The 25,707-nt window shown below is 41.1% G+C and overlaps 1 protein-coding gene and 1 long non-coding RNA gene across 3 annotated transcripts; one reads left to right on the top strand and one right to left on the bottom strand.

The window, feature by feature from the left end:
- Window positions 1-234: 234 nt before the first annotated feature.
- On the bottom strand, window positions 235-13,086 carry LOC145419615 (uncharacterized). Its single transcript, XR_013900917.1, has 2 exons — window positions 13,023-13,086; window positions 235-676 (listed from the first exon to the last, which is right to left on the bottom strand). It is a non-coding gene; the product is annotated as an uncharacterized LOC145419615 (long non-coding RNA).
- Window positions 12,063-24,155, top strand: clint1a (clathrin interactor 1a). Of its 2 annotated transcripts, none has more exons than XM_026189162.2 (12): window positions 12,063-12,262; window positions 16,065-16,169; window positions 16,875-16,971; window positions 17,406-17,514; window positions 17,877-18,041; window positions 18,187-18,361; window positions 18,543-18,759; window positions 18,890-18,980; window positions 19,545-19,604; window positions 20,153-20,460; window positions 21,445-21,655; window positions 21,762-24,155. In XM_026189162.2, the coding sequence occupies exons 1-12, from the start codon at window positions 12,222-12,224 to the stop codon at window positions 22,103-22,105; spliced, it is 1,923 nt and encodes a 640-aa protein (XP_026044947.1). In that variant the 5' UTR covers window positions 12,063-12,221; the 3' UTR covers window positions 22,106-24,155. The 2 variants fall into 2 exon arrangements, with proteins under 2 accessions (XP_026044947.1, XP_026044955.1); XM_026189170.2 differs by having other exon boundaries at window positions 20,156-20,460; window positions 21,762-22,282.
- The last annotated feature ends 1,552 nt before the right edge of the window (window positions 24,156-25,707 follow it).

Genomic DNA, 25,707 nt, shown 5'->3' on the forward strand with positions numbered 1-25,707 from the left:
GTTTTTTTTTCTCAAATGGGTTGTATTTTGGCTATTGTGTTGTTTCTTTCTGCTTTCCTATAGAAGTGTAAGCAGTGGGCCATATTTACATGTATCATTAGAGAATAGAAGCCCTGTCGATTGCGGGGCATGAGTGGGTTTATCTTGCCCCGTGGAATATCAATCAATACGACAAAGAGGCTTAACACTTTTTGCACACGCCCAGTCACTGGAGAATCAAGAAAAAAAAAGATGTTTCAGATAAAATGACTACTGCCAATCATTTAATTCATCCCAAATAAAAATGACCCTCAGGAATACATATACGGGTAACTCATGAGCCAACCGTGTCTATTAAATATAATACACAGTCTTTCAAGGGTGTTCACTTGCTATGCTGACCTCCCTGCACTCCACATAAGGCCTGGTTTGAGTACACTCCGTGACCTTTCTGCACGTTGATGACGTTGTCCGTCCAGAAGAGGGAGTGATTGATCTGGATTGACACAAACAGCCAGTGCCCTGCCTGGCCTGTCACACAGCATCACTGGGTCACTGTAGCATGCCTGAATGCCAGATGAGGAGGGATGGTGAACACATGGGGTGGTGACCCGCTGTCTGTGATGCAGCCCATAGTTTGGGGGAAGCTGGAGTTCATCTGGACAAAGAAGAGCACCCATTCCAATAGTGCAGGAAGCTGTGTGAAGTCAAAGCCAAAGAATTTTGCTATGAAATAACAAACTGAGGAAAACGTGTTATAGAAATGGTAACTCTAGACAGTATAACATTGTATTTTGGAGATGTGTGATAGCATAAAATATCTAATGCTGAACAATATATTCAAAGATCTCTTACATCCAGTTTTATCTTCATGTTTGTGTAACCCATGTGAAATACAGGGCTGCAAAATCCCTTTTTGTAATCTAAGGCTATAGCCTGTTATTGTCACAAGGGGGCGCTGTGATGCAGTCTTGTGTTCTGACGACCTTGCGTCTAGTGCGCAGGAAGTATTACCTCTCTCTTCCTGTGAGATCTTCCCTCTGATGGCGGTCAAGTACGTGTCGGAGCGCATGGAAAAAGTATCTTGGTATGCAATACTGCAACCCGGTTAATGAGACCAGATTGTTTTACGTATAAATGCTAATAAGGTACTCTTTTATTAGGCCCCGAACTCTGACCACAAAGGGAATAACGTCTGTCAAGTTATTTGTGTCTGAAAATCCCGGTGAGTCACGTGCTTTCGTTAGCTACCTGTTAAGTTAGATAATGTATTTCACTAGCCGATTCAGCTCAGAAACCTTTGAACAAAAACCAATCGGGAGCTATGAGAATCTGGCGTGTTGTTTCACTTCTCCTGTTGTTCTTTACAGTGTGTTATAAGTGTTGAATGCTTTGAGCTAAACGATGCTGATGCTAGATGCGATGCTAGCTGCTAATAGCTGTTAGCCACCCCACCCCGCTGAAGCCATATTCCGATCGGGGAGGTATTCAAGTAGAAGCAATAGCTCTGTTTATATTAGAATGGTTATGTCTTAATAGATATGAGCATATTTCAAGTTTAATAGTATTTGCACTGAATTAAGTTACATTTTCTTGTCAGCCTTAAGGATGGATGTCACTTTCATTGCTATGACTGTTTACATTACAGTTTAAGCTGCTGATGTTCTTTGTTGTGATATAATTTTGATAAAATTGTTGATACTGGTACAAACAAGTTACTGTAACTCTTGTAACTTGGTAAAGCTAAAGGGAATGCCATTTGTGATTAATACATTTGGAAAAGAAGTTAATGAGCTCATGTTAAGAACACAAAATGGGAAAAGAAATTGATTGTTCTGCACTGTTTGTGTAGATTGGTTTTTTTGAACTACTAGAAGGATTCTGGAGAACCACTGACGGCGAGAACAGCCCAAATGAGATCCTGGATGATCGTGAAATGGTGTGGCCAGCCATGCGATCGGATTGTGGGATTTGCCTGAGAAACTGATTCAAGCAACCCTGGATTACAGATAAGCCCTATGCACTACTTTTCCTACCCGGATAATAGGGTTTGCACACTGACAATTCCCCTACAGTACACCTGTTTGGGTTTTCAACGACTTTAAGGGACAATTCAGACTGGACAATTCAAACTTCACAACAGGAACACTTTAATCTGTTTCATCCATTCCCAAGAGCTCTGATACTGTTCAGTATAAATCTTCCATTTAAATGTCTTTATTTTGTTTTGTTTTACATGTATTCACCTTTAAAAATGCACTATTAGTGTGCAATTTGGGTTATTGTGTTGTATATGTGTATAAATGGTACTGAGGCAATAAAGGTCCCAGTTATTCACTTCCAAGCCAACTCCTTTTGTGAGTCTCCAAAACAAAACCTCCTCCTGAACCTAGAAAGATGTCTAGGGTCTCTATTTGAAGTGAGAGTGTACTGGTCCTGAGTAGAGGCGCTACACAAAACGTGGCGAGCCAGCCAGGAGGTTTAATTCCTTTTATTTTGGAAGTTGAGCAACTGGTGCTTTCATGCCTTTTGGGTCAAATCATTACAATTGTCCATGACATTCTGGGTTGGAGCAATAAGACAACATGGATGTAATCCAAAGTGAAGGTGTCAAAGTACCTAACTCTGTCCTAGTAGGAGGGTTAACAGGCGATGAGGTTGACAATGAGGTTATTGATTACTTAGGGCAGTTTGGTTCTATTGGAAGAGTAATCAAAGTAACTAGCACAGAGGCACAGTTTAAAAACACAGCCATTGTGGAGTTCCAATCAGGTGAACCAGTCCAGTTCCTTAAGGATAGCTTGCCTTGCAAAAGACAAAGCCGTAACCCAAGTGTTGTCCATCATATCCAGCTTCTGTCTGCGCTGTATGCTGCAGACAGGGGTTCATGTTTAACCCATTCTTACCTAACTGAACTGAAAGGGCTTGCTAAACTGAGTGGTGCAGATTTTGAGAAGGTTTTACTAGATGAGCTGGCCAGAATGAAGAAGTCCACTGAGAGTGATCCCGCAGTTGGACCAAATGTAACAGTGCCTAATCAGAATCTGCAGCTCACTAGTGACACAGACCAAGATGAACCAGCCATCATAGAGCATCAAAGTCCTCTTAAACTGGGCAGTGATTTAACCCACTTGCCTGAGCATGACTCTCACTCATCCTCTCCAAGTGTAGAAGTGACTCCCTCGCACAGAAAAACCACTATCTACTTACCACCTGAACAGCTCACTACACCTGAAGTACAGAGAGTAGTAGTTGAGCATGTCATTAAGAACAATGAAATGCCTTCTCAAGGTCATGCAAAGCTCAGGCCCTTCTCGGGGAAAACCCCTTGCTCTACTTTCGAAGCTGATTATGATACGTGGCGCAACAATGTTGAATTCCACCTCATAGATTGTACCATATCTGACAAACATATGGTAAGGAAAATAGTTGAGAGCCTTCTTCCACCAGCTGCTAACATTGTAAAGCACCTTGGTCCTAACGCTTCTCCCCATGACTATCTCAGCCTTCTTGACTCAGCGTATGGTACTGTTGATGATGGGGATGAGCTTTTTGCCAAATTCCTGAGCACAAACCAGAACTCAGGTGAAAAGCCTTCTGCCTATTTACAGCGGTTGCAGATAACCCTGAGTAAAGTCATTAAAAGAGGTGGCATCACTACAAATGATTCAGATCGCCAACTGCTTAAACAGTTTTGTAGAGGTTGCTGGAACAACAGCTTGATCACAACCTTGCAGCTTGAGCAGAAGAAGGACAAGCCACCTTCATTTCCAGAGTTGCTCCTCATGCTACGTACTGAGGAGGACCGGCAAGCGGCAAAGTCCAGCCGAATGAAACAGCACTTAGGCATTTCTAAACCTAAGGCACATTTGAACTCCCTTGAAGTAGGAGAGTATGTCACTGATGATACAGACGTATCAGCTGTTAATGATAGGCTAGTGCCTTTTGATGCACATAAGTTAGAAAGGAAACTTGCAAAGCTACAAGCCCAAGTGGCTTCACTGAAAGCATCAGCTATTGACAGTTCAAGCCAGAACTCTGACAAGCCAAATAAGAAAACCAAACCTAAGTTCAAGATTCTTCCTAAAGAGAAATCTGACCCAAGTGAGACTAAGCCCACTAAGAAGCCACGCCCATGGTACTGCTTCAGGTGCGGCGAGGATGGTCATATTGCTCCCTCTTGCAGCAATGAACCAAACCCTGAACTAGTTGAAATGAAACGTAAGGAGTTCAACCAAAAACTACAAGTCTGGGAGGAACAGAATATGTCAGCTTTAAACTAAAATCAGTTTCTGGGGAGGGACTACCAGGAACTGAAAGTAATCATGAACGTCCCAAACCGGAACCTCAGAGCAAAGTATCTTCTCTCTCTCGTGCAGCACGACCCCAGATTAGGTTACCCAAGGGACTTGTAGGACAGAAATGTACAGCAAATGTTACCGTGTCGGGAGTCAATTGCAGTTGTCTCCTTGACACTGGGTCTCAAGTGACCACAGTGTCCGCTTCATTTTACAACACCAATCTTTCAGAACATCCCATTCAGCCTATCAGTGGCCTGGATGTTGAGGCTGCTAGTGGCCAAAATGTTCCTTACTTGGGATACATACCCATCAGCCTTAAGTTTCCAAAAGGCTTTATTGAAACTGAGCCTGAGGTTTCTAGCCTTGCTTTAGTAGTACCTGACTTACGCTCTAACTGTGACTTGCCTGTGCTGATTGGGACAAATGCACTTGATGTTCTGTACGACGAATATTGTCAAGGTAAAGATCCCAATGATTTGTCGTCGGTCTATGGCTACAGGCAGATCCTCCGTACACTCAAGGTCAGGAGAGAGATAAACCTAGCCGGAAACGATGGCTTTGTAACTCTTAAGGGCAAGGTGCAACACGTAGTACCAGCTCAAGGGAGGGTCCTCCTTGAAGGCTGTGTCAGATCCAGCAGTGCTGGTGAATGTGCCATTGTTGAACAGCCAACTACATCCACCTTACCAGGGGGAATTTTTGTGGAGTGCTGTCTTGTCACTTTGCCCAAGAAGCATCCTCATAGGTTACCTATATGGGTGAGAAATGAAACTGAGCATGACGTAACACTGCCTTCTAGATGTGTCATTGCAGAGCTCCATAGTCCTGCAAAGATATATGACGAATCACCCATTTCAACCAAAAATGATGACACTGTGAAATGTTGTAATGTTACTGCACAGCCAGTTGATGAACCTGCTCACCCAGATTTGACATTTGACTTTGGCAATTCTCCCCTCCCGCAGGAGTGGAAAGAGAGGGTTACCCAGCGTCTAAGTGCCTATGCTGATGTTTTTGCCCAGCATGATTTGGATCTTGGACATGTATCTAAAGTGAAACATCACATAAACTTAAAGGAAGAAGCACCCTTTAAGCAAAAGTCCAGGCCAATCCACCCAAATGATTATGAAGCTGTGAGGAAGCACTTGCAAGCACTCCTTGATGCAGGAGTAATCCGTGAATCAGAGTCCCCTTATGCTTCACCGATTGTGGTGGTTAAAAAGAAGAATGGAGAGGTCCGTCTTTGTATTGATTATCGTAAGCTCAATGCGTTAACAATACGAGATGCGTACGCACTTCCAAACCTTGAAGAGGCTTTCTCAGCCCTTGCTGGATCCAAATGGTTTTCAGTAATGGATCTCAAGTCTGGTTATTACCAGATTGAGATGGAGGAATGTGATAAGCCCAAGACAGCTTTTGTGTGCCCCTTGGGATTTTACGAGTTTAACCGTATGCCCCAGGGGATCACCAACGCTCCCAGCACCTTCCAGCGCTTAATGGAACGGTGTATGGGCAGCCTCAATCTGAAAGAAGTTCTGGTGTTCATAGATGACATCATCGTGTTCTCCAGCACTTTGGAGGAACATGAAACCAGGCTTCTACGTGTCCTTCAGCAACTGAGAGAATATGGGTTGAAACTTTCTCCCAAAAAGTGCTCCTTCTTCCAAAGTTCTGTGCGATACCTAGGACACATCGTGTCTACCAAAGGTGTAGAGACCGATCCTGAGAAGGTCAGAGCTCTCAAAACCTGGCCAAGACCCCAGACGCTCAGTGACCTCAAGTCTTTCCTAGGCTTTGCAGGGTACTATCGACGGTTTGTGAAGGACTATTCAAAAATTGTCAAACCCCTGAATGATCTTACCAAAGGCTACCCACCATACAGGAAGGGCAGAAAGGTGACACCCGGTCCTAGCGGATACTTGAACCCTAAAGAGCCTCTTTCCAGCCGTTGGACACCTGCTTGTCAGGAAGCTTTTGAGGTAATCATAGAGAAACTGACATCAGCTCCAGTGCTTGGATATGCTAACCCAAAATTACCATACGTCCTCCATACTGATGCGAGCACCTCTGGGTTAGGGGCAGCCTTGTATCAAGAACAGGATGGTGAAGTGAGGGTTATTGCCTACGCAAGTAGAGGACTTTCACCCAGTGAAAAGCGGTATCCAGCTCATAAACTGGAATTTCTTGCATTAAAGTGGTCCATTGTAGAGAAGTTCCAAGATTATCTCTACGGGAACACATTCACGGTTTTAACGGACAACAACCCATTAACCTATGTTTTGAAGTCAGCCAAGCTTGATGCTGCCAGCTACCGCTGGTTGGCCGCTCTCTCCACCTTCGACTTTAATATTAAGTATCGTGCTGGTAAGAGCAATCAAGATGCAGATGGCCTCTCTAGGCGGCCACATGATACTGTGGATGATGACTATGCTTCTCTTGAAGAAAAAGAGCGAATGAAACAATTCGCTTCCCATCATCTCTCTTCATCTCCCAACAGACAAGATGTGACAGCTGACACATTCAGTGTCTTGTGCCACCGTCATCTCTTAGGTGAATCTGACAATAGCCTACCTTCTATCACTTTGGTAGAGTCCCTTGCTCTACATACCGATGCGGTGCCAGACGTCTACGCAGATGATGGAACATTAGGTTGTTCTGTCATACCTACCTATAGTGAGGTAGAACTCCAACAACATCAGAGGTCTGACCCAATTATTGGGTATGTGGTCAACATGTTAGAAAATGGAGGTGAAGCAAATTCCAATCCTAACTCTGCATCCTTAGAGCTTAAACTAATGCTCAAAGAGTGGAAACGTTTGGAACTGAAAAATGGTCTCCTCTACAGAACCCGCAAATCAGGTGAAAATGTCACCTTTCAGCTTGTCGTCCCTGAGTCTTTAAGGTCCACCATTCTCACTTGCCTTCATGACGACATGGGGCATATGGGTTTGGAAAGAACCCTCGACTTGGTTAGGTCAAGATTTTATTGGCCTAAAATGGCAACTGATGTAGAGAGAAAGATTAAGTCTTGCGGACGTTGTGTTAGAAGGAAGACCCTTCCTGAAAGAGCAGCACCTCTTGTGAGTATCCAAACAACCCGTCCCATGGAACTCGTATGCATGGACTATTTATCCTTGGAGCCTGACAGTCACAACACCAAAGACATTCTGGTCATAACTGATCATTTCACCAAATACGCTGTTGCTATGCCAACAAAAGACCAAAAGGCTACAACAGTTGCGAAGTGTCTTTGGGAGCAGTTTCTGGTGCATTATGGTTTTCCTGAGCGCCTGCTTAGTGATCAGGGCAGGGATTTTGAGTCACAACTCATTAAAGAGCTCTGTGCCCTAGCTGGTATCACGAAGGTGCGCACCAGTCCTTATCATCCACGGGGAAACCCAGTTGAACGGTTCAACCGAACTCTTCTTGGCATGTTAGGAACTCTACGAGACAAAGAGAAAACTCATTGGCGCGATTATGTGAAACCACTAACTCACGCCTATAATTGCACCAAGAACGAGACCACTGGGTTTAGCCCATACGAGTTAATGTTTGGTCGCCAGCCGAGGCTTCCCGTGGATATTGCATTCTGCCTGCCAGTTAAAGATGGCTCTCCTACATCTCACTCTCAGTATGTGAGAGCTCTGAAGGCTCGCCTTCAAGAGAGCTATCAGATCGCTGCCAAAAACTCTCAGAAGGTTGCTGAACGGAATAAACGCCGTTTTGACAAAACTGTCAGGGAGTCAACTTTGGAGAAAGGTGATCAAGTACTAGTGCGGAACCTGCGACTTCGGAATAAACACAAACTTGCAGATAAGTGGGAGTCAACCATGTACAGAGTGGTGGAAAAGATGGTAGACCTACCTGTGTATGTTGTACAGCCTATGAATGGAGATGGTCCTATTCGAACTCTTCACAGGGATCTCTTACTCCCTTGTGGTGACTTATCTGAAGCTGAGGAAGTTGACCAGGTCAAGCCAAAGAGTTGCAGGCCAAGAACGAGGCGCAGTCAGCCTCTGTTACTGGAGGAGCAATCAGAATCTGAAGACGACTCACCTGTCTATCCTAGGCAGTCTTCTGTCATTCCTGGAAAGTTGGTTCAGGTGTTTGAAATCCCGAAGAGACGACAGCAAACCGGAAAAACAGTACCGGAGGGTAGTTGTATACCAGCTACGCCAGCAGACTGTGTAAACCCTCAGCCTCAGAATGAGCCTTGCAGAGGCAGCTCCCCTTTGCTGCCTGCAGAGCCTGTAGGGGTACCTCCTGAAGTAGCTGAAGGAGAGGAGCCAGATGTTGTGGCTGAGCAACACCCTACTGAAGACGATGTAACTTTACCAACTATGACTAATCAAAAATCAGCTGTGGCCGAAGACAGCATTGATGTACCGTCCATTGATGTAGAGGCTCCTATAGCTACGGAAACCATTGATCTGAACCCACAAACCCCTGAGGTAGCTCTGGAGCATAAGGAAACTGTTGACAGTGGAGAAAAAAATGACCATGTTCGTAAGTCAGAAAGGACACGTCGACCACCAAGGCGCTTCCATTATCCTGAGTTGGGAAATCCCTTAATTTCCTTTGCGCAGAGCCTCATAGAGAGCTTTAACCAAGCACTTTATACAATAGGTGACTATGAGAGTTCATCTGTAGACCACAGCGTGACGCATGAAGGGGCTCATGCTGGGTCAAAGGGGGAGGGTGTAACCCATGTGAAATACAGGGCTGCAAAATCCCTTTTTGTAATCTAAGGCTATAGCCTGTTATTGTCACAAGGGGGCGCTGTGATGCAGTCTTGTGTTCTGACGACCTTGCGTCTAGTGCGCAGGAAGTATTACCTCTCTCTTCCTGTGAGATCTTCCCTCTGATGGCGGTCAAGTACGTGTCGGAGCGCATGGAAAAAGTATCTTGGTATGCAATACTGCAACCCGGTTAATGAGACCAGATTGTTTTACGTATAAATGCTAATAAGGTACTCTTTTATTAGGCCCCGAACTCTGACCACAAAGGGAATAACGTCTGTCAAGTTATTTGTGTCTGAAAATCCCGGTGAGTCACGTGCTTTCGTTAGCTACCTGTTAAGTTAGATAATGTATTTCACTAGCCGATTCAGCTCAGAAACCTTTGAACAAAAACCAATCGGGAGCTATGAGAATCTGGCGTGTTGTTTCACTTCTCCTGTTGTTCTTTACAGTGTGTTATAAGTGTTGAATGCTTTGAGCTAAACGATGCTGATGCTAGATGCGATGCTAGCTGCTAATAGCTGTTAGCCACCCCACCCCGCTGAAGCCATATTCCGATCGGGGAGGTATTCAAGTAGAAGCAATAGCTCTGTTTATATTAGAATGGTTATGTCTTAATAGATATGAGCATATTTCAAGTTTAATAGTATTTGCACTGAATTAAGTTACATTTTCTTGTCAGCCTTAAGGATGGATGTCACTTTCATTGCTATGACTGTTTACATTACAGTTTAAGCTGCTGATGTTCTTTGTTGTGATATAATTTTGATAAAATTGTTGATACTGGTACAAACAAGTTACTGTAACTCTTGTAACTTGGTAAAGCTAAAGGGAATGCCATTTGTGATTAATACATTTGGAAAAGAAGTTAATGAGCTCATGTTAAGAACACAAAATGGGAAAAGAAATTGATTGTTCTGCACTGTTTGTGTAGATTGGTTTTTTTGAACTACTAGAAGGATTCTGGAGAACCACTGACGGCGAGAACAGCCCAAATGAGATCCTGGATGATCGTGAAATGGTGTGGCCAGCCATGCGATCGGATTGTGGGATTTGCCTGAGAAACTGATTCAAGCAACCCTGGATTACAGATAAGCCCTATGCACTACTTTTCCTACCCGGATAATAGGGTTTGCACACTGACAATTCCCCTACAGTACACCTGTTTGGGTTTTCAACGACTTTAAGGGACAATTCAGACTGGACAATTCAAACTTCACAACAGGAACACTTTAATCTGTTTCATCCATTCCCAAGAGCTCTGATACTGTTCAGTATAAATCTTCCATTTAAATGTCTTTATTTTGTTTTGTTTTACATGTATTCACCTTTAAAAATGCACTATTAGTGTGCAATTTGGGTTATTGTGTTGTATATGTGTATAAATGGTACTGAGGCAATAAAGGTCCCAGTTATTCACTTCCAAGCCAACTCCTTTTGTGAGTCTCCAAAACAAAACCTCCTCCTGAACCTAGAAAGATGTCTAGGGTCTCTATTTGAAGTGAGAGTGTACTGGTCCTGAGTAGAGGCGCTACATTTGTTTTTGAGTTTGTTTTTTTAAGGAACTGAAATTGTTTAGTTCTCAGTGCTCTCTAATAGGAAAAAAAAAACTTTTGTCACTACTATGGCAACACTGGCCTAATGCAGCATAATGCATCTTGTCTCAACTTCCTGTGAACCTTAATGACTATAAGCTGAAAGCACAAGTGATATAGAAGAACACATCTTTATAGCAGGAATGTCAAACTAATTTTATACAGCCCACTTTCAGTCAATGTAAAGAAGTATACCTATACAGTTTGGACAGTTCTTATACATGATAAAGAAATGCTGCTGTAGCAACAAGGAAATCTGTTAGCATGATTCTTTGGGCTTAAACTGTAAAAAATAAATGTGTTTTTAAAAAGGAGTTCTGATAGCTCATTGCTCAGACTGCCCTGTAATTATTAAAGTTTTTGTTAATTCACAAAAAAAATGTGTGTGACTCAGAAAACCCCCCCATAAACATTTCTATAGTAGATCGAAAAATACTGCTGGCTTCCAGTGCGACCCCTCAGGCTCCTAGTAGATGCAGATATGTTATCAATTTGAACATCAAAGGTGACTTTTTTACTGAGTTATCATATTCACAAGATTTTCAGAAAACTTTACCAGTGGCCTTGACCTTGAGCTCAAGATCACCAGGATTCAAATTTGCCGAAGACTTTTAGTAGATGCACCTATGGTATGAATGTGAAAATCCTAGGTGACTTCCTTCTTGAGTTATGGCATTCAGAAATTTTTCAGAAAACCTGATCTCTGACCTTCACTGGGAGTCAAACTTGTCCTCAAGCTTTATTAGATGCGCCTTTGGTACGAATTTCTACATCACCTTGTTCTCAAGTTATCGCATTCACAAATTTTGGCGTCCACTCCACCCACCTGGCTGACAACAATACCCTGTCAGGCTTGTTACAGCTGATGGGTAAGAATTGTTATTTAATTGTTTTTCTGTTACTTAATTACTTTGGTGTAGTATGAATGGTGATTATGGGGTAGGTCTTTATTAGTAGAAAAAGCTGTAAAAGTTGTGAAAATACAGTTAAAAGTCTAAAATGTATATCTATATATATTCTCTTTTTTCAAAGAGAATATCAGCAGAATTCTGGCTGATTTGTTGGCCCAATTCTGGCCCCTGGACCTTATGTTTGACATCACTAATCTATTGCGTAAATCAGAATTACTATAAGTACTTTATATAGGGTCTTAGTATGTTTTACTTGTTATGTTTTGTTTTTTAACTTTACTGTTTAATTTAACAATTTCTCAAATTCAGTGAGAGGTCCTTATTCTAAAAATATGTCTACGTCCTAGAACGTTTTTTTCCATTATTTAAATATCCCCATAGTCATTAATAGATGTGAATAATTTGCGAAAGCTCTTTCTCTAACTTTATATAAAGGTTAATGTAATCATGTATCAAGGTGGTGTCCGAATACATGCTATAAACTACAACTCCAATCCTGCTTTACGCAGTTTTGATGACGTTGCACGGGCATTTCCCATAGTAACCTTTCCTGTCTGCTTGCTGGTGCGTTTGCGCCTCCTGTCTTGAAAGCGAGGTGAAGAATAGTTTACTTTCCAGAGTTCAAGGTTTGGTGTCGGTGTTCGTTTGGAGTAAAGGCTTTTGCCGAGGCGTTAAGCCCCCTTTCTCAGAGCCAACATGCTGAACATGTGGAAAGTTAGGGAGTTGGTTGACAAAGCGTGAGTATCTTCTTATCACAGTACGGCTGTAACGAGTTATTTGTGCTTGTAGTTTACCTGTTTGAAAGAGACACGTACCCAAAACTTTGACGTCACGTCATTCTTTACAAGTTAGCTAGCCTGTATGCTACTAGCGAATTAGTTAACTGACTTTTACAAACACCATACTTCTTGTTTTAAGTGTGGGTGTCTTGTTTTTCTTACAGTTCTTCTTGCCTTGTCGTTCAGCTAAACTGTAACTAAAAGGATATGGTGTGACTGCGCTTGACATTTGTTCGTTTTCTCCGAAAGCGCATGCTAACCTGCTTGGCTAACAAGCTAATTATGTAGCCTGTTGACTGGGTGGGTAGCTAGCTGACCAGGCTAGCCAGCTAAGCTAGTTTGACAGCTCCCAGGCTGAATAATTAAACAATGGGTGTTTTTGGAGTTATGTGAAACAGACTTGTCGTCCAACCCCTGTTTAGCTGCTACTGCCTGGAAATACATTTTTAATTAATTAATTTAAGGTAGAAGTGCTTTACGATCGTCTTGACACTTGTAGCTAAGTTACACACGACGTTGTGGTAGTTGCACGAGAGCCCTTGAGTTGTAAGTTAAATTGTTCGTCGTTAAGTTACAATACAACAATTGTCTAGATTGTTGTAGATTTTCCACCAGCGTCACGCTAGCATACACATAAATACATAAATTAACACATCGTGTTAGTTTTAAAATAAAAACACACCCTTAAAAAACAACTACCTTTACACTTTTGGCTTACAATCATGTTGGTGGCAACTAGTTCCCAGTAAACGTAAGTGTGTGTTAAGAAGTTTGACCACAACTTACGACAGTTGTTATTTGAGTTGGCTTTACTGTTATTGAGGGTGCTTTATGTTTTTATTTATTTTTCTACTTAAAAGAGCCACTACAGAGTATTTATTAATGAGTGATCAGTCATCTGCTGGGTTTTTTAACTTGTTGGTGGATGTCAAGCTTTCTCCCTCTCTCTCTTTTGTTTGCTTCCGGTGCATTTTTGCATAGTTTGATGGGAGTGTTGGTCAAAGCTTCCATGGCAGTAATTTATTACCTAGCTTTATCAAAGAGCAAGCCAACACCTTTGTTCAGCACATTTGTTCTCCTTTGGCTGCTGGTTTATTTTCAGCTGATGACTGTACTCTGAAGCTTTTGTAGGCTATTGCACGATTTTCTTAAAAATGTATTTTTATTTTTTGTTCCTTCAAGGGCTTAGTGGCTTATTGTGCACAGTCAGACAATAGTGTGTTAAGTCTATCCAAGAATGCAATCCTGTGGATGCACTTGACTCCCCTCTGTGTGTGACCTTCTGCAGCATGTTTTGCTTTTGTTGGAGCGAGTCAGACAAAGAAGGAAATATTTACTTTACAAAATTTAACTCAGTAATTCCACATTTGAAAGAACTTAAGTTTCAGTTGAGATAAAGGAGACGAGGCATAGATGTATAAAGATGCCGCAACTTGTAAAAACAATGGTCATGACGTGCCAGACATTCATTCATCTACACACACACACACACACACACACACACACACACACACACACACACACACACACACACACACACACACACACACACACACACACCCAGAAGCATGTAAATTATTTACTAAACTTAATGTTATATAGATCACACTATCCTGCAGTATTGTATAAATACTGTATATTGTTGCATATATTTATTTTCTGATGCATCTGCACCATTTTTATTTTAACTTATAATATAAAGCAATTTGAATTGACAGACTAAAAGAGAGATTATTTTTATGCCTGAATGAGTGCGCCTTCATTCTAATCTGGCTTTATTTGAAATACTGGGTGGTGTAAGAGCTCGTGTCTTGAGACCTTTCAAATTGGGAACTTGTTGACTTGTTTTCATAAAGTGTCAATAAATGCTGAGTCATTAAGACTGATTGTTGCATTCTTCCTCTGATTAATCAGAGGGTTTTATGTGCATTTTTTTTTTGTTAAATATAATGAGTAAAATGCTGATTTGTTTTTCTTATTTTTTTAACTTTTGTAATGAGTAAAGTTAACATTAATATAAGAACTAAAGTGCAGTTGCAATGAAGAGCAAGGGAAATGCTTCAGCAGTATAGCAGCGGAAATATGTGTGATTGTGTGTCACTGAGAGTATCACAGCTTCCGTTTTATCTAGCTGATATCTAGAACAGCAGCAACCTCTGTGTGAAGATAAGCAGTTGCATCAGTGCCTTTTATTTTTTGTCTGTCATTCATGCATGGCAGGTTAACATTTTCCCTAACTAGCTAGAGAAATTCTGGATATATAAAGTTATAACTACACATGGAGTAACCAGAATCCTTTGAAAACTCTTGGATATAGAATGTTTGAATGTCTGTCTGGGACTTTTCAGCAAATGTTGACTGTGATCCATGGTTGGGCCCAGAGGCTTATTTTAATTAGCTGTGAAAGGACTCTGGCGTGGTAATTTTCAAATACTTTTCATGGCTTAAGCCACATTTTACAAAAGAGAGTATGTTGTCAGAGTTGTAACCATACCCTGCAACTTTTAGCAATGCAGTCTGCCTGAAAACCACAGAGAGGGTGTATCCTTGTTAACAATATGGCATCAAATCAGTGTTGCTCTGTCAGGCGCTGTGCTGTTTATTGCTGATGTGGCAGTAGTGAAGGAGGAGGTTGTAGAAATTTCAAATTGCTTATTTGCCTTGCCACATTTTATTGCTAAAGTTGCACCAGGGCCTGCTTACTTATTTTAAACATGATGCCTGTATGATTATTGATCATAGTTCTGCGGTTCTGTAACAAACAAGTTAATACTCTAAATCTGAATAAGGTCTCAGGTTGTGGCTCAGTTTTACGTTGCATATACAATTTGGGATAGTGGCTATACTGCTTCCCTTAATGCAAACACTGCATTAAGGGATAACCAGTTTATCCAGTTATGACTGAATAGATGCCAAATGACATGTTAAATTAAATCCCCTTACACAAACGGCGATTAGTCAAATAAAGATGCAAAATCTCAATTAAAAAACACAAGGACACCATTGTCAAATAATGCACAGCAGGTGATGTAAATAGAAATTACAGAAGCAGAAATGAACTTTATAAAAAAAGGTAAAGAAAAACTTTATAAAGTCCTTTGCTTTTTTCAAGATCTTGGTGGAACCCTTATACACACTGAAGCTAAGACGTGATATTTTTTTCTTTCCCTTACAGAATGCTGGCTATATTTTTAAGTAGAAACAAGATTTGTAGACTCTAATCCTGGATAAATATAAGGCAGAGTTTGATTAGCCTTTGTTAGTTCTGTACTGATTGTGATTGCGTTTTTTACTTCTTTAGTCTTTTATAATATACGAAGTCCTATATATTTGGAACACAGATTTTAGCCTGAAATGCTTAGAGAGATTCATTGTTTTGATTTCTTCCCATTTGAGTCTCTGATTCCTGTTGTACTAGTTTCTAACTAGAGCTCAAAATCAGTCAGCAACTCTTGTTTTATTCATCGCCATTTTAGCCTGCATGTATGTGTTTACACTGAACGCATTGTGCATTTGCCTGTGTGGTAAGCTGTTTTAGGTTTTGACAAGGAGTTATAGAAAACACGTGATCCTTTTGTTCTTTTAGCCTTTAAAAGGGCACTTGTGGTTGGCTTAAGCATCTTTAAGTCTCTGATTTTATATGATTTTTGTACTGTCATTCATGTTGGTCTTGCTGGGCTGAGGTGCAGGTGCATACTTTGAGCAGAAATGACAAATAAAATGTATTATAATTGAAGTTTGTTTTTGTTTGTTATTATAGAACCAATGTGGTGATGAACTACTCCGAGGTGGAGTCTAAGGTGAGAGAAGCCACCAATGATGACCCCTGGGGACCATCAGGACAGCTGATGAGTGAAATTTCTAGGTAAGGTTTGTTGTTTATTTCATTTATGTTTTACTGAAAAGCACCCACTGTAAATAAAAAGAAAACCTTACATCCCTTTATCTGCATTTCCATGAACATTATTTTTAAAGATCAGGCTTCTATGACAAATCCAGCTCTTACTGGATTTTAAGCCTCCTCGCTCATCAAAACAGGAAACAGGGCTTCTTTGAAAGTCAGCAGAACGTTTCTGAATAAACAACCATAAACAATTATAGTTTAAAAGTTAAGCTGTAAATTACCTGCATCTGAATGTCTAAGAACTCCCGTGAACTACCTCTGATGTGTCTTACGTGACTTTCTTTAAGTGCAGAAAGCTTTGTCAAAAACGTATGAGCCCCGAAGTTATGAGTGACACAGAAGTTTCTAATGACTCATTTAGAAGCTGTTTTTACAAAAAATGGTTTTTGATGTTCAAGCGTCCCGTTTGACCTCAAGTCTTTTCCTGCACAGAACTGCAAACAATGAGAATATTAAACCCCCAAGTGTTCATTGTTGATTATTTATCATATTCAAAGTGGACATCAGTGTTTGAGTTCATCTGGCTTTTACTGTTCATGCTTTCTTCTTATGCAACTATGCATACACAGATATGCTTAATTGCAGATATGCTTTTTTTTTTTTTTTTTAACATGAAAGTAAAAAGTCTAATTCCCCCCCCCACCCCTCCGTTTTTTTTATAAACAGAGCCACCTTCATGTATGAACAGTTCCCAGAGGTGATGAACATGCTGTGGGCCCGCATGCTGCGGGACAACAAAAAGAACTGGAGGAGAGTCTACAAGGTCTGCCTCAGTGCTGTTGTAAAATGACACAAACGCATGTTCTTGCATTAATTGTGAAACAAGGCTTGAAGACCTAAGTGCTGAGAACATTTTTCATTCTGTGGAACACTTTGAACTTGCTAAACTAAAATTAATAGATTTGATTTAACTTTAAAGGCCTTTCTCCTTACTTTTAGCAATAATCGGGTATCAGCAAGAACTTTAAGATTGGGTTAAGCTTTTTTACAAATAACCTACTGATGGATTTCACTCAGCAAGAGATGTGAAGACAAACCACATTGTTTGAAACACTGTGATTGAGAGTAAACGAAAGTCTGACACAAGAATCACAACTTGAACAAACTGGGTTAACTCCAAACTTGAAGTTAAAAATAAAATCTTAAATCTTTTTTTTAATTTCCCATTTTGTTTTTTTCTTCCCCCCCTCCCTTCAGTCTCTATTACTGCTAGCCCATCTCATCAGGAACGGGTCTGAAAGGGTTGTGACTAGTGCCAGAGAACATCTGTATGACTTGAGATCACTAGAAAGCTACCATTTTGTAGGTAAGGTATCATTCTGGTCTTCTTTTTTTTTCTTTTTTTTTTAATTTAGATCTTAGATGGCTAGACATTTTGTTTGCTGAATGTTGTTGTAATGAGGTGAAAAGTTCTGTATCAACAACAGCTTTAATGTGGGCTGCAATGAATGGAAGGAGGAAGGAGGCCCTAAGCAGTGCTTAGTCCAGAAACTCTTAGCATACTACTGTAAAGCTGCTTTCAGTGGCCCAAACCATGTGTGTATTTTAGACTTTGTTTAGAAGGAAGGACACAATAATTATTATTCTTTGTCTGTGTCTGGATTTTGTGTATTACTGTTGTAATTTAATCAGTTTTGTTATTCTTTCTCCTTAAATTGCTACCCTTAGATGAGAATGGGAAGGACCAAGGTGTGAATGTACGTCAGAAGGTGAAGGAGATGGTGGAGTTTGTTCAGGATGATGACAGGCTTAGGGAAGAACGGAAAAAGGCAAAGAAGAATAAAGACAAATACATTGGTGTATCCTCTGACAGCATGGGACACAGAGGCTACTGTAAGTCCACAGATGTGCACATTTTGTAAATAGAGGTGTTGGGAAAAGAGCAGCTGGAACTGATGTGATTACTTTTTGGTGCGGAAGTATAACCTGATATCCTATGATGTCCAACTCATGTTTGCTTCTCTTTTTCCACTAATAGCGGGGGACAGGTATGACTCTGGTGATAGAAAGTGGGATGATGACTGGGAGAAAAAAGGGCCATTCCCCTTCAGTGATAAGCTGGGGGAAATCAGTGACAAAATTGGCACCACCATTGATGACACCATAAACAAGTTTAGAAAGAAGGACAGAGACGACTCACCAGATCGATTCAGGTAGGATACAGCCTCCGATCTGATGCAAGGAAACTAAACACAAAAGGAAAGTTTCTTGTTGCTATTTAGGACAAAGACATTTGAAGATGTGATCACAGAGCTTTGTGTGTTTCTTGATGGGTAGAATGTGTACAATGATTGTGTCTGGTCACCTTACCTCTCATGTTGTTTTTGTCCCTAGTGACAACGAGGAGGACAGGGGTCGATCATCTCACAATGGCCAGCAAAGAAAAGAGTTCAAAGATGAAGAGGAGACTGTTACCACAAAAAGTCTACAGATTGTCCAAGCAACAGAGACGACAGCAACACGGAAGAGAGGAGGGCCATCCAAGAAAGTAGACCTTGGGGCCGCAGCCCATTACACAGGAGACAAGAGCCCAGATACCACCGCCAAACAGGTAGCAATAGCGCTCTTCAACAAATGAAATGAGAGAAGATTTTATTGATATGAGGCTGGTTATGTTTACTCTGAATCTTGAGTTTTTAGCTTTCTTATTTTATTTTTTTGGTTGTTTGTTTTAATTCCAGATGCAGCCAGCCGCAGCCCCTCAGCCAACCAATGCTGCCCTTGCTGATCTACTGATGGTGGACACAACACCTAGTCAGCCTGCTGCCACAGGTATAATGTCACTAAGTTTGAGAAACCTTTTGTGAAGCACACTTATAACCTGTCTTATGAGAAGATTGATGAGACTATTATCAGTAAAAAAAAAAAAATTTCCAGTAGACAAATTGGACAGGATCCTTAAAGAAACTGATGGTCTCTGCCCAAAATGAAAAATACCTTCCAGTCACTGCAATTGTGACATACCAGTAAATCCAGGACTAACCGTTTTAGTTCAGCGTTACAGTACCACAAAGAAAAAAACTCCAGAGTAGCTGCACGAACACACTAGACTCTACTGAAAGTGTGGTGCCCAGCTGCTGATAGCAGCTTCCCATTTTTTGGGGACAGCAGGAGGAGGGAGTTGATGTATAGGAACTAAGTGCACCAGATGTTTTTGGAGGAGTCCCTAGGGAATGGAGAGGGCAGAAGCACTGAACAGATGTTTGGTCCCCTCCACCTATTCACTGCTTCCCCCTCCCCTCCCTCCTACACTTCTGACACTAAGGGAATGCTAACTATGGTGGAATGACACCTGGAGCTCACTTGTTTTAAATTTATTTCTGTTTCTCAATGCAGGCCTGATCGGTGGATTTGCCGACTTCTCCTCACCTGCTGCCTCTGCTGGACTGTCCTCGGGTTGGTTTTAAAAGTTTTTGGAGTGTGTGTGTGTGTGTGTTGTTGGTGTGTGTGTTGGTGTGTGTGTGTGTGTGTGTGTGTTGTTGGTGTGTGTGTGCATGTCTATGCTGTCCTGTTGCAACCATACCACTAGAATATTCAGAGGGATTCTGGGAGGGAGCCCTGGCCATATGGAGCCTGCTACCTGCTCTGCATAATAAGAACAGACACACATCAACTCCTGTTATGGATGACAAGGAGATGGGGACAGAGGAAGAAGTTGGTGGGGGTGGAGAAAGATGAGAGAGACTGAGAGAGGGAGAGAGACATTAGGCCAGGCCAGTTCAATAAAAATTTAAAAAGAGCCATCAGTGGTCACTGAGAATGTCCTCAAAAACATAACCTCTTTAGCTTTCTATTGTTTACTGTCAGGCTCAGATTTGTGATTTTGCTGAATCATATATTTGCACGGCTCACAGTACAAATATCACTGTTTCGATGGCAAATAAAGACACTCATGCAGCTGTCTGTTTTTTGTTTTTGTTGTTTTTCTGCCTTTCTTGTTGCAGCAGCACAACCCTCTAACCCCAATGGAGACTTTGGAGAATGGAATGCTTTTCCTGGAGGTCAGATGCCAGCATCTGCTCAGACTGGCAACATGAGTGGAAATGACCTTTTTGCACCCATGAATGCAGGTCCTTCTGTTGCCACCCCAACTGCTGCCCCGGCCCCAGCTTCAGGCTCTGGTCTTGCCTCAGCAAACCTGTTTGACTTGATGGGGCCAACACAGTCTCTCACCTCCTCTCAGAGCCTCAGCTTTAGCATGAGCAACACACAGAGTGTGAGCACCACGGTCCTACCCCAGTCTAAGTCACAGGTATGCATGATTGCACTCATTCATACACACATCCTTGTTAAATTATTGATTGTTCTACACATCATTACAAGAGTCCTATCGGGTGTAAATAGAATACAGGTGGAATCAAAATCTCTTGGGTCACAGACTCTTAGGCTTCATGGATACAGAGCTAGAGATATGGATTAGTGTGTGGTATATAAAGCATAGCATGAGATATGAGACATTGCTAGCTCCAATAGTAAGTTCGAGTGATTAGATCTGGATTTTCCTCAGCAATATTTTTAGATCTTGTCAATGCCGAATCTGAATTAAGCATGTTTTTGTGAATTCAAAATGTGTACCTTTTATCGTACCACATGCTTGTTTGCTCTTGGCCTACAAATTCAAATGCTGTGCAAAATTTCTTTCACATGCTGTTTATAATAGATTAATTCCAGATGTGACAAGCTAGATAACTATTATCACTAAGGGTCAAATACTTCCATTTATCCTCTTACTCCCACTTTTTAACATTGCACCTTGACCTCCTTGTGTGATGGAGACATACTTCATGTGATTGAAAGACAAAGGACAAGCGGGATGGTGGAGAGTTAATGTGCAGCCACTCCAGATGCTCATCTTCCCCTGAGACCTTTCCATAACCACCCACTCCTCATTTTACTGACACCGAATGAGAAAAATGAGATTTGAGTCACAAAAACATTAAAAGTCCAAGGAAAGTTCACATATGTTGACTGTATCTTCATGTAAAAAGGGTGTTGACCTACTTTAAAGGGGGGAAGACATTCACCTCTTCCATTTCGTCTATTTATTTTAAATGATATGTTTTTATTGAGTTAAGAAAGAGACTCGGGTAGATTTCCCTCTGTCGAGGTTAAGTGGGTCATGCTAAAGGTTTAGAGGCTTGAATAATGAAGTAAAAACTGCATCTCAATTTTTTTATGAATTTGGCACAAATGAGCTCTTTTTCTAACATTTTGCCTGCTTGTTTATCTGTGCCAGCCCCTCCAGACAATGGGGGGTCCTCTTCAACCACAGCCCATGCAGTCTCTCCAGCCTGTTCAGCAGGGAGTGTCATCTCAAGGTGCAGGAGCCAAAGCATCCCTTCCATCCACCTGGTCAGATCACTCTGTTAACATCAGCCTGGACTTCCTAGGCCCTGGAATGCAGCCCCCCAAACAGGCCCAGCCCAGTCTCAACACTCTCCAACAAGGTGAGAGGATTAGTACTTCAGATCTGACATGAATGGCAACAACCTCACAGTCCAGGTTCTGGCTTAAGTCTTTTTAAAATTTGAATTTCTCTTTTGTTATTTCCAGGCAACCAGGCACCCGGCAACATGCTCTCCCAGGGATTTTCCAATATAAGTCTGGGACCTACAGCTGCCCGACCTCCTGTTAATCCCATGATGCACCCTGGTGCTGGCATGGGGATGGGAATGGGCATGGCCCCCAATCAGGGCATGATGGGAATGGGGATGAACATGGGGATGCATCAAGGTGGGATGAACATGGGGATGCATCAAGGTGGGATGAACATGGGGATGCCACAGGGAGGTATGACCATGGGGATGCCTGGTGGGATGGGGATGGGGATGAACCCTGCGATGGCCCAGCAGCCCAAACAAGATGCTTTTGCTGACTTTGGAAATTTTGGAAAGTGATGGAACTGGAGAGCAAAGATTATAAGAGGAGCAGTGGCAGTCTCCCTCTCCGTCCACTGGTGAAGGATTGTTAAGAGCTGCAAACAAAGAGTACTTGAATGTCAATAATGTCAACTATCATAATACCAACACCCTGCAATCTCTTTTTTATAGTAATATGATTTGGATCTAAGTGAATGAGTGTGTGCGTGCGTTTGAACGAATGATCTGTCAGGTCTGGGTTCATGGTCAGGCACTCTGATGATGGTGTGCCTTGTAGGTTAGTTGTATATCAGTGAGCAGAAAGAAGAAAGTGCCACTGAGAGAATGTCAGGGGGATTTGCTTTATAACCTCAATCAAATGAAATCACCAGAATTGCAAAAAAACACAACTAGCTGCGTTTGTTTTCCTTTTTTCCTTTTGCTATATAATGTCGATAACTTGATGAATCATGAATTTCGATAGCTTGATCTGCCATTTTAACTTCCTAACAAACATTGAAGGATGTCAGGTTACCTCTTTCTTTAATGTCATCGTTCTTCCTTCAACGTGTAAATAGAAATCTGAAGCCCTAACAATAAGTTATGAAGCTCATATATGAGAGGCAGTGACAATGTGAAGAATTGTATCATGTAGACCAAATCTGATATGAATTAAGAACTATAACAAAGCACATTGACACCTTCTCTTTGTACATAAGTATCCAGACTTCAAATGTGCCTGCAGCTGGAGTAATTAATTATTTGCAGTGAACGCTATCAATTGAATTTGAGGAGTTGCACCTGCAAGACCATGAATTTGCCTTTCTTATTGGTATATAGCTATATTTTTCTTCTGATAATTATAATCAGTTAGCATCCAAATGAGATAATCAGTAGGTAGAAAAGCCTTATACAGGAGTAGAGTGCCTGAAAGACCTTTGCCTTTTCTCTTCAGTCAACCTCTTTGAAGGCGACAATGTGACTGCAGTGTTGAAAATAGCTGCGAGGATGGAGTTTTTGTGCTTGGTACAAATATGCCTGTGCCTCAAGCCAAGTGTACTGTCTGTACAGATGGCGGATGCAGTTGTTTCACTAGTTCTGTTTGTTCATCTGATTCAACTTTTTTTTTCTTGTTTGTTTGTTTTTGTTTTCAATCTATTAAGGCCAGTGAGAACTTCAGAGCTACAAGACACCAAGATAAATTCATTCAAACCTCAAGTGTTGATTCAGACTGTTAAGATTGTAAAATGCAGCTGTCTGTTAGATGTTCATCAGTGCATTTTGGTACACGACACCTTCCATGTTGATTAATGTTGCACATTAAAGCAGGAGCAGGAGTCCTGAAAAGATTTTCTGTCATAGCCACCATCAGTCCGAGTCTGTGTGTTTAGTGACTTATCAGGTACAGACGATTGTGTGAGAGGAAGCACTAACCTGCCGTGTTTCAGATCAGCATGTTGGTTGGATTGCATTTGTGTCATCGGGTAGCACATCATGAACAGTCCCATCCAGCTGTATGCCAGTTTCGTTATGCTATAGATGTACACAACATTGCACTTCAGTGGTTCAAGTGCCTGCCGGTGGTTGCCTCCTGATCCTTGTGATGAGTGATAGATAATCAAAATTGAATCTTGACTGCCTGACATTTTTGGTGTGTCGACGCTGAGATAAATAATTCACTGACCACAGGAGAAGGCGGTGGATTCTGCAGCCTCAGGAGGATTTAAGTTGTGTTTTTCTACTCTCAACCCTCCTCTCAAGGGCTCATAAGGCTGAGCACACTAACACATAGTAGCCTTGCATCGGTGTCTGAAGCATTAAAATGACCAAAATCTGTTTGCTGTTTTTAGTTTTGTTTTTTTTTTTTCTATTATATACATATATATATCCGTAGAGGTTTGTTTTACGCATTTTCTTTTCTACTTTAAATCCTCTTGGTCCTCTCAAAAATGGGATTGTTGAAACACTAGTATATGCAAATGTAAGATCATGGAAATCCTTCTAGAAAATGAAATTTTGCATTATTCCCATTTTGATTTGATTTACACGTCAAGATTCTTTATCTACAACATTAAACAGTTGATTGAAATTTGCTAATGGTGTGTGTTATTTGGTGTGTTGTGTCATTAGCCTCATTCAAAACTGCTTCAAGCAGCAAAAGTGAAGCATCTGCACTTGGCTTGGAAATTACATTTACTTGATGGGAGTTTAATTTGTGCCAGTAACGAGACAGTGTTCAAAAGGCCGTCTGTAAATCAAAGAGAAAAGTTACGCGCTGCCAGATGCATTATAGCTCAGGTAGATCCCCCAGCATTTTATCTTTTTGCCGGCCAGTCACAAGGACTCCTGTACCACTTCAAATCTTTATTATGGATCTCTTATAACACTGATATAATGTTTAAAAAGGTCTTTCAAAGTTTTTCTCTGGACGCTTTTCTGCTTTTCAACTCCTTTTCAGTCCAGTACCTGACCATTTTCAGAGGAATGTTATTTTTGCCTCTTGTGGTCAACAAGCAACTTCACAAGTAATCAGTATAAAATTAAATTTTTAAACACAGTTTGAGAATTTATTTTTTGCACCAACAAGGTTATTTTCACAGATCTATAGGTGAAAACCTGACATATCGCAGCATAGTGTGTCCTTAAAAATTTTAAAATGAGAAAACTGCTCAAGTGGAGGACAAAAGGAGTGGAACTAAACTATAGATTAACAGTATCTGAAAGTCATGTCCTTAAAAACTAAAGAAGTCTGAACTCTTATGCAAGCAGTCCTCTGAAGCGTAGAAGTGGTCATACCAAATATTTACCTTAACGCTTGTTATAATTGTGCAAACTCTGATTTGCCTTGCATATTGTAACCCTGTATGTTTGCACGTTTGAATAAACCTGTTTCCAGGTTTCTTAGCAATATATAAAGAAATGAGGTGACTCAAGACTTTTGCACAGGACTGTATTTCAATTGTTAATCCAAACTTAACAGTTATAACTCTAGCTCTAATTTTAGCCAGTGAGTTTATCACTTTTTGATCATTCAGCTTGTCCATTATTGCTGATTAAGTAACTTTTCTTGTGAAACCAGTTGTGGTCCACGTAGGTCTTTAATTAACTGTACTTCTGTTTTCTGATAAGTTGAGCTAATTCCAATTTACCCGCCGGGTCCTGCAAAGGTAGCCCAGGCTGAAAAAACACTGATTATAGAACACAAGAGAATAAATCAAGAAAGCAACGAGCCAGCTGCAGCTCCTGAGCTCAACACATGCTTTGAACCTTTTGCACTTTCAGACTATCGGGACTTAAGGAATGCAACAAAATCCTTTTGGTGTTACAGTTAAGGAAGCGCTGGATTCTTTTATTTGTCAAATTTATAGTCTCTCCCAGTGCAAGTGATGGCCTCATTACTCTGGTATAACACACACAAGAGACAGATGTTGCAGTTGTTGCCACAATTAGACCACACAATCAGTACTGTGCTCTGCTCACACTGCATCAGGGATTGTTGGAACACACTTTTGTGACAAACACAGCTTGCATTAAACAATTGACCCCATTTTTTCCCTCTCTGGAGAGGCCTTTTAAATGGGCTACACTAATAATATTCTGATACATTATATGAAAAGTAACGTTATATACAGTAAATGAAT

This window comes from Astatotilapia calliptera, chromosome 2 (assembly GCF_964374335.1).
Source record: "Astatotilapia calliptera chromosome 2, fAstCal68.1, whole genome shotgun sequence".
In the NCBI taxonomy this organism is placed as follows: domain Eukaryota; kingdom Metazoa; phylum Chordata; class Actinopteri; order Cichliformes; family Cichlidae; genus Astatotilapia; species Astatotilapia calliptera.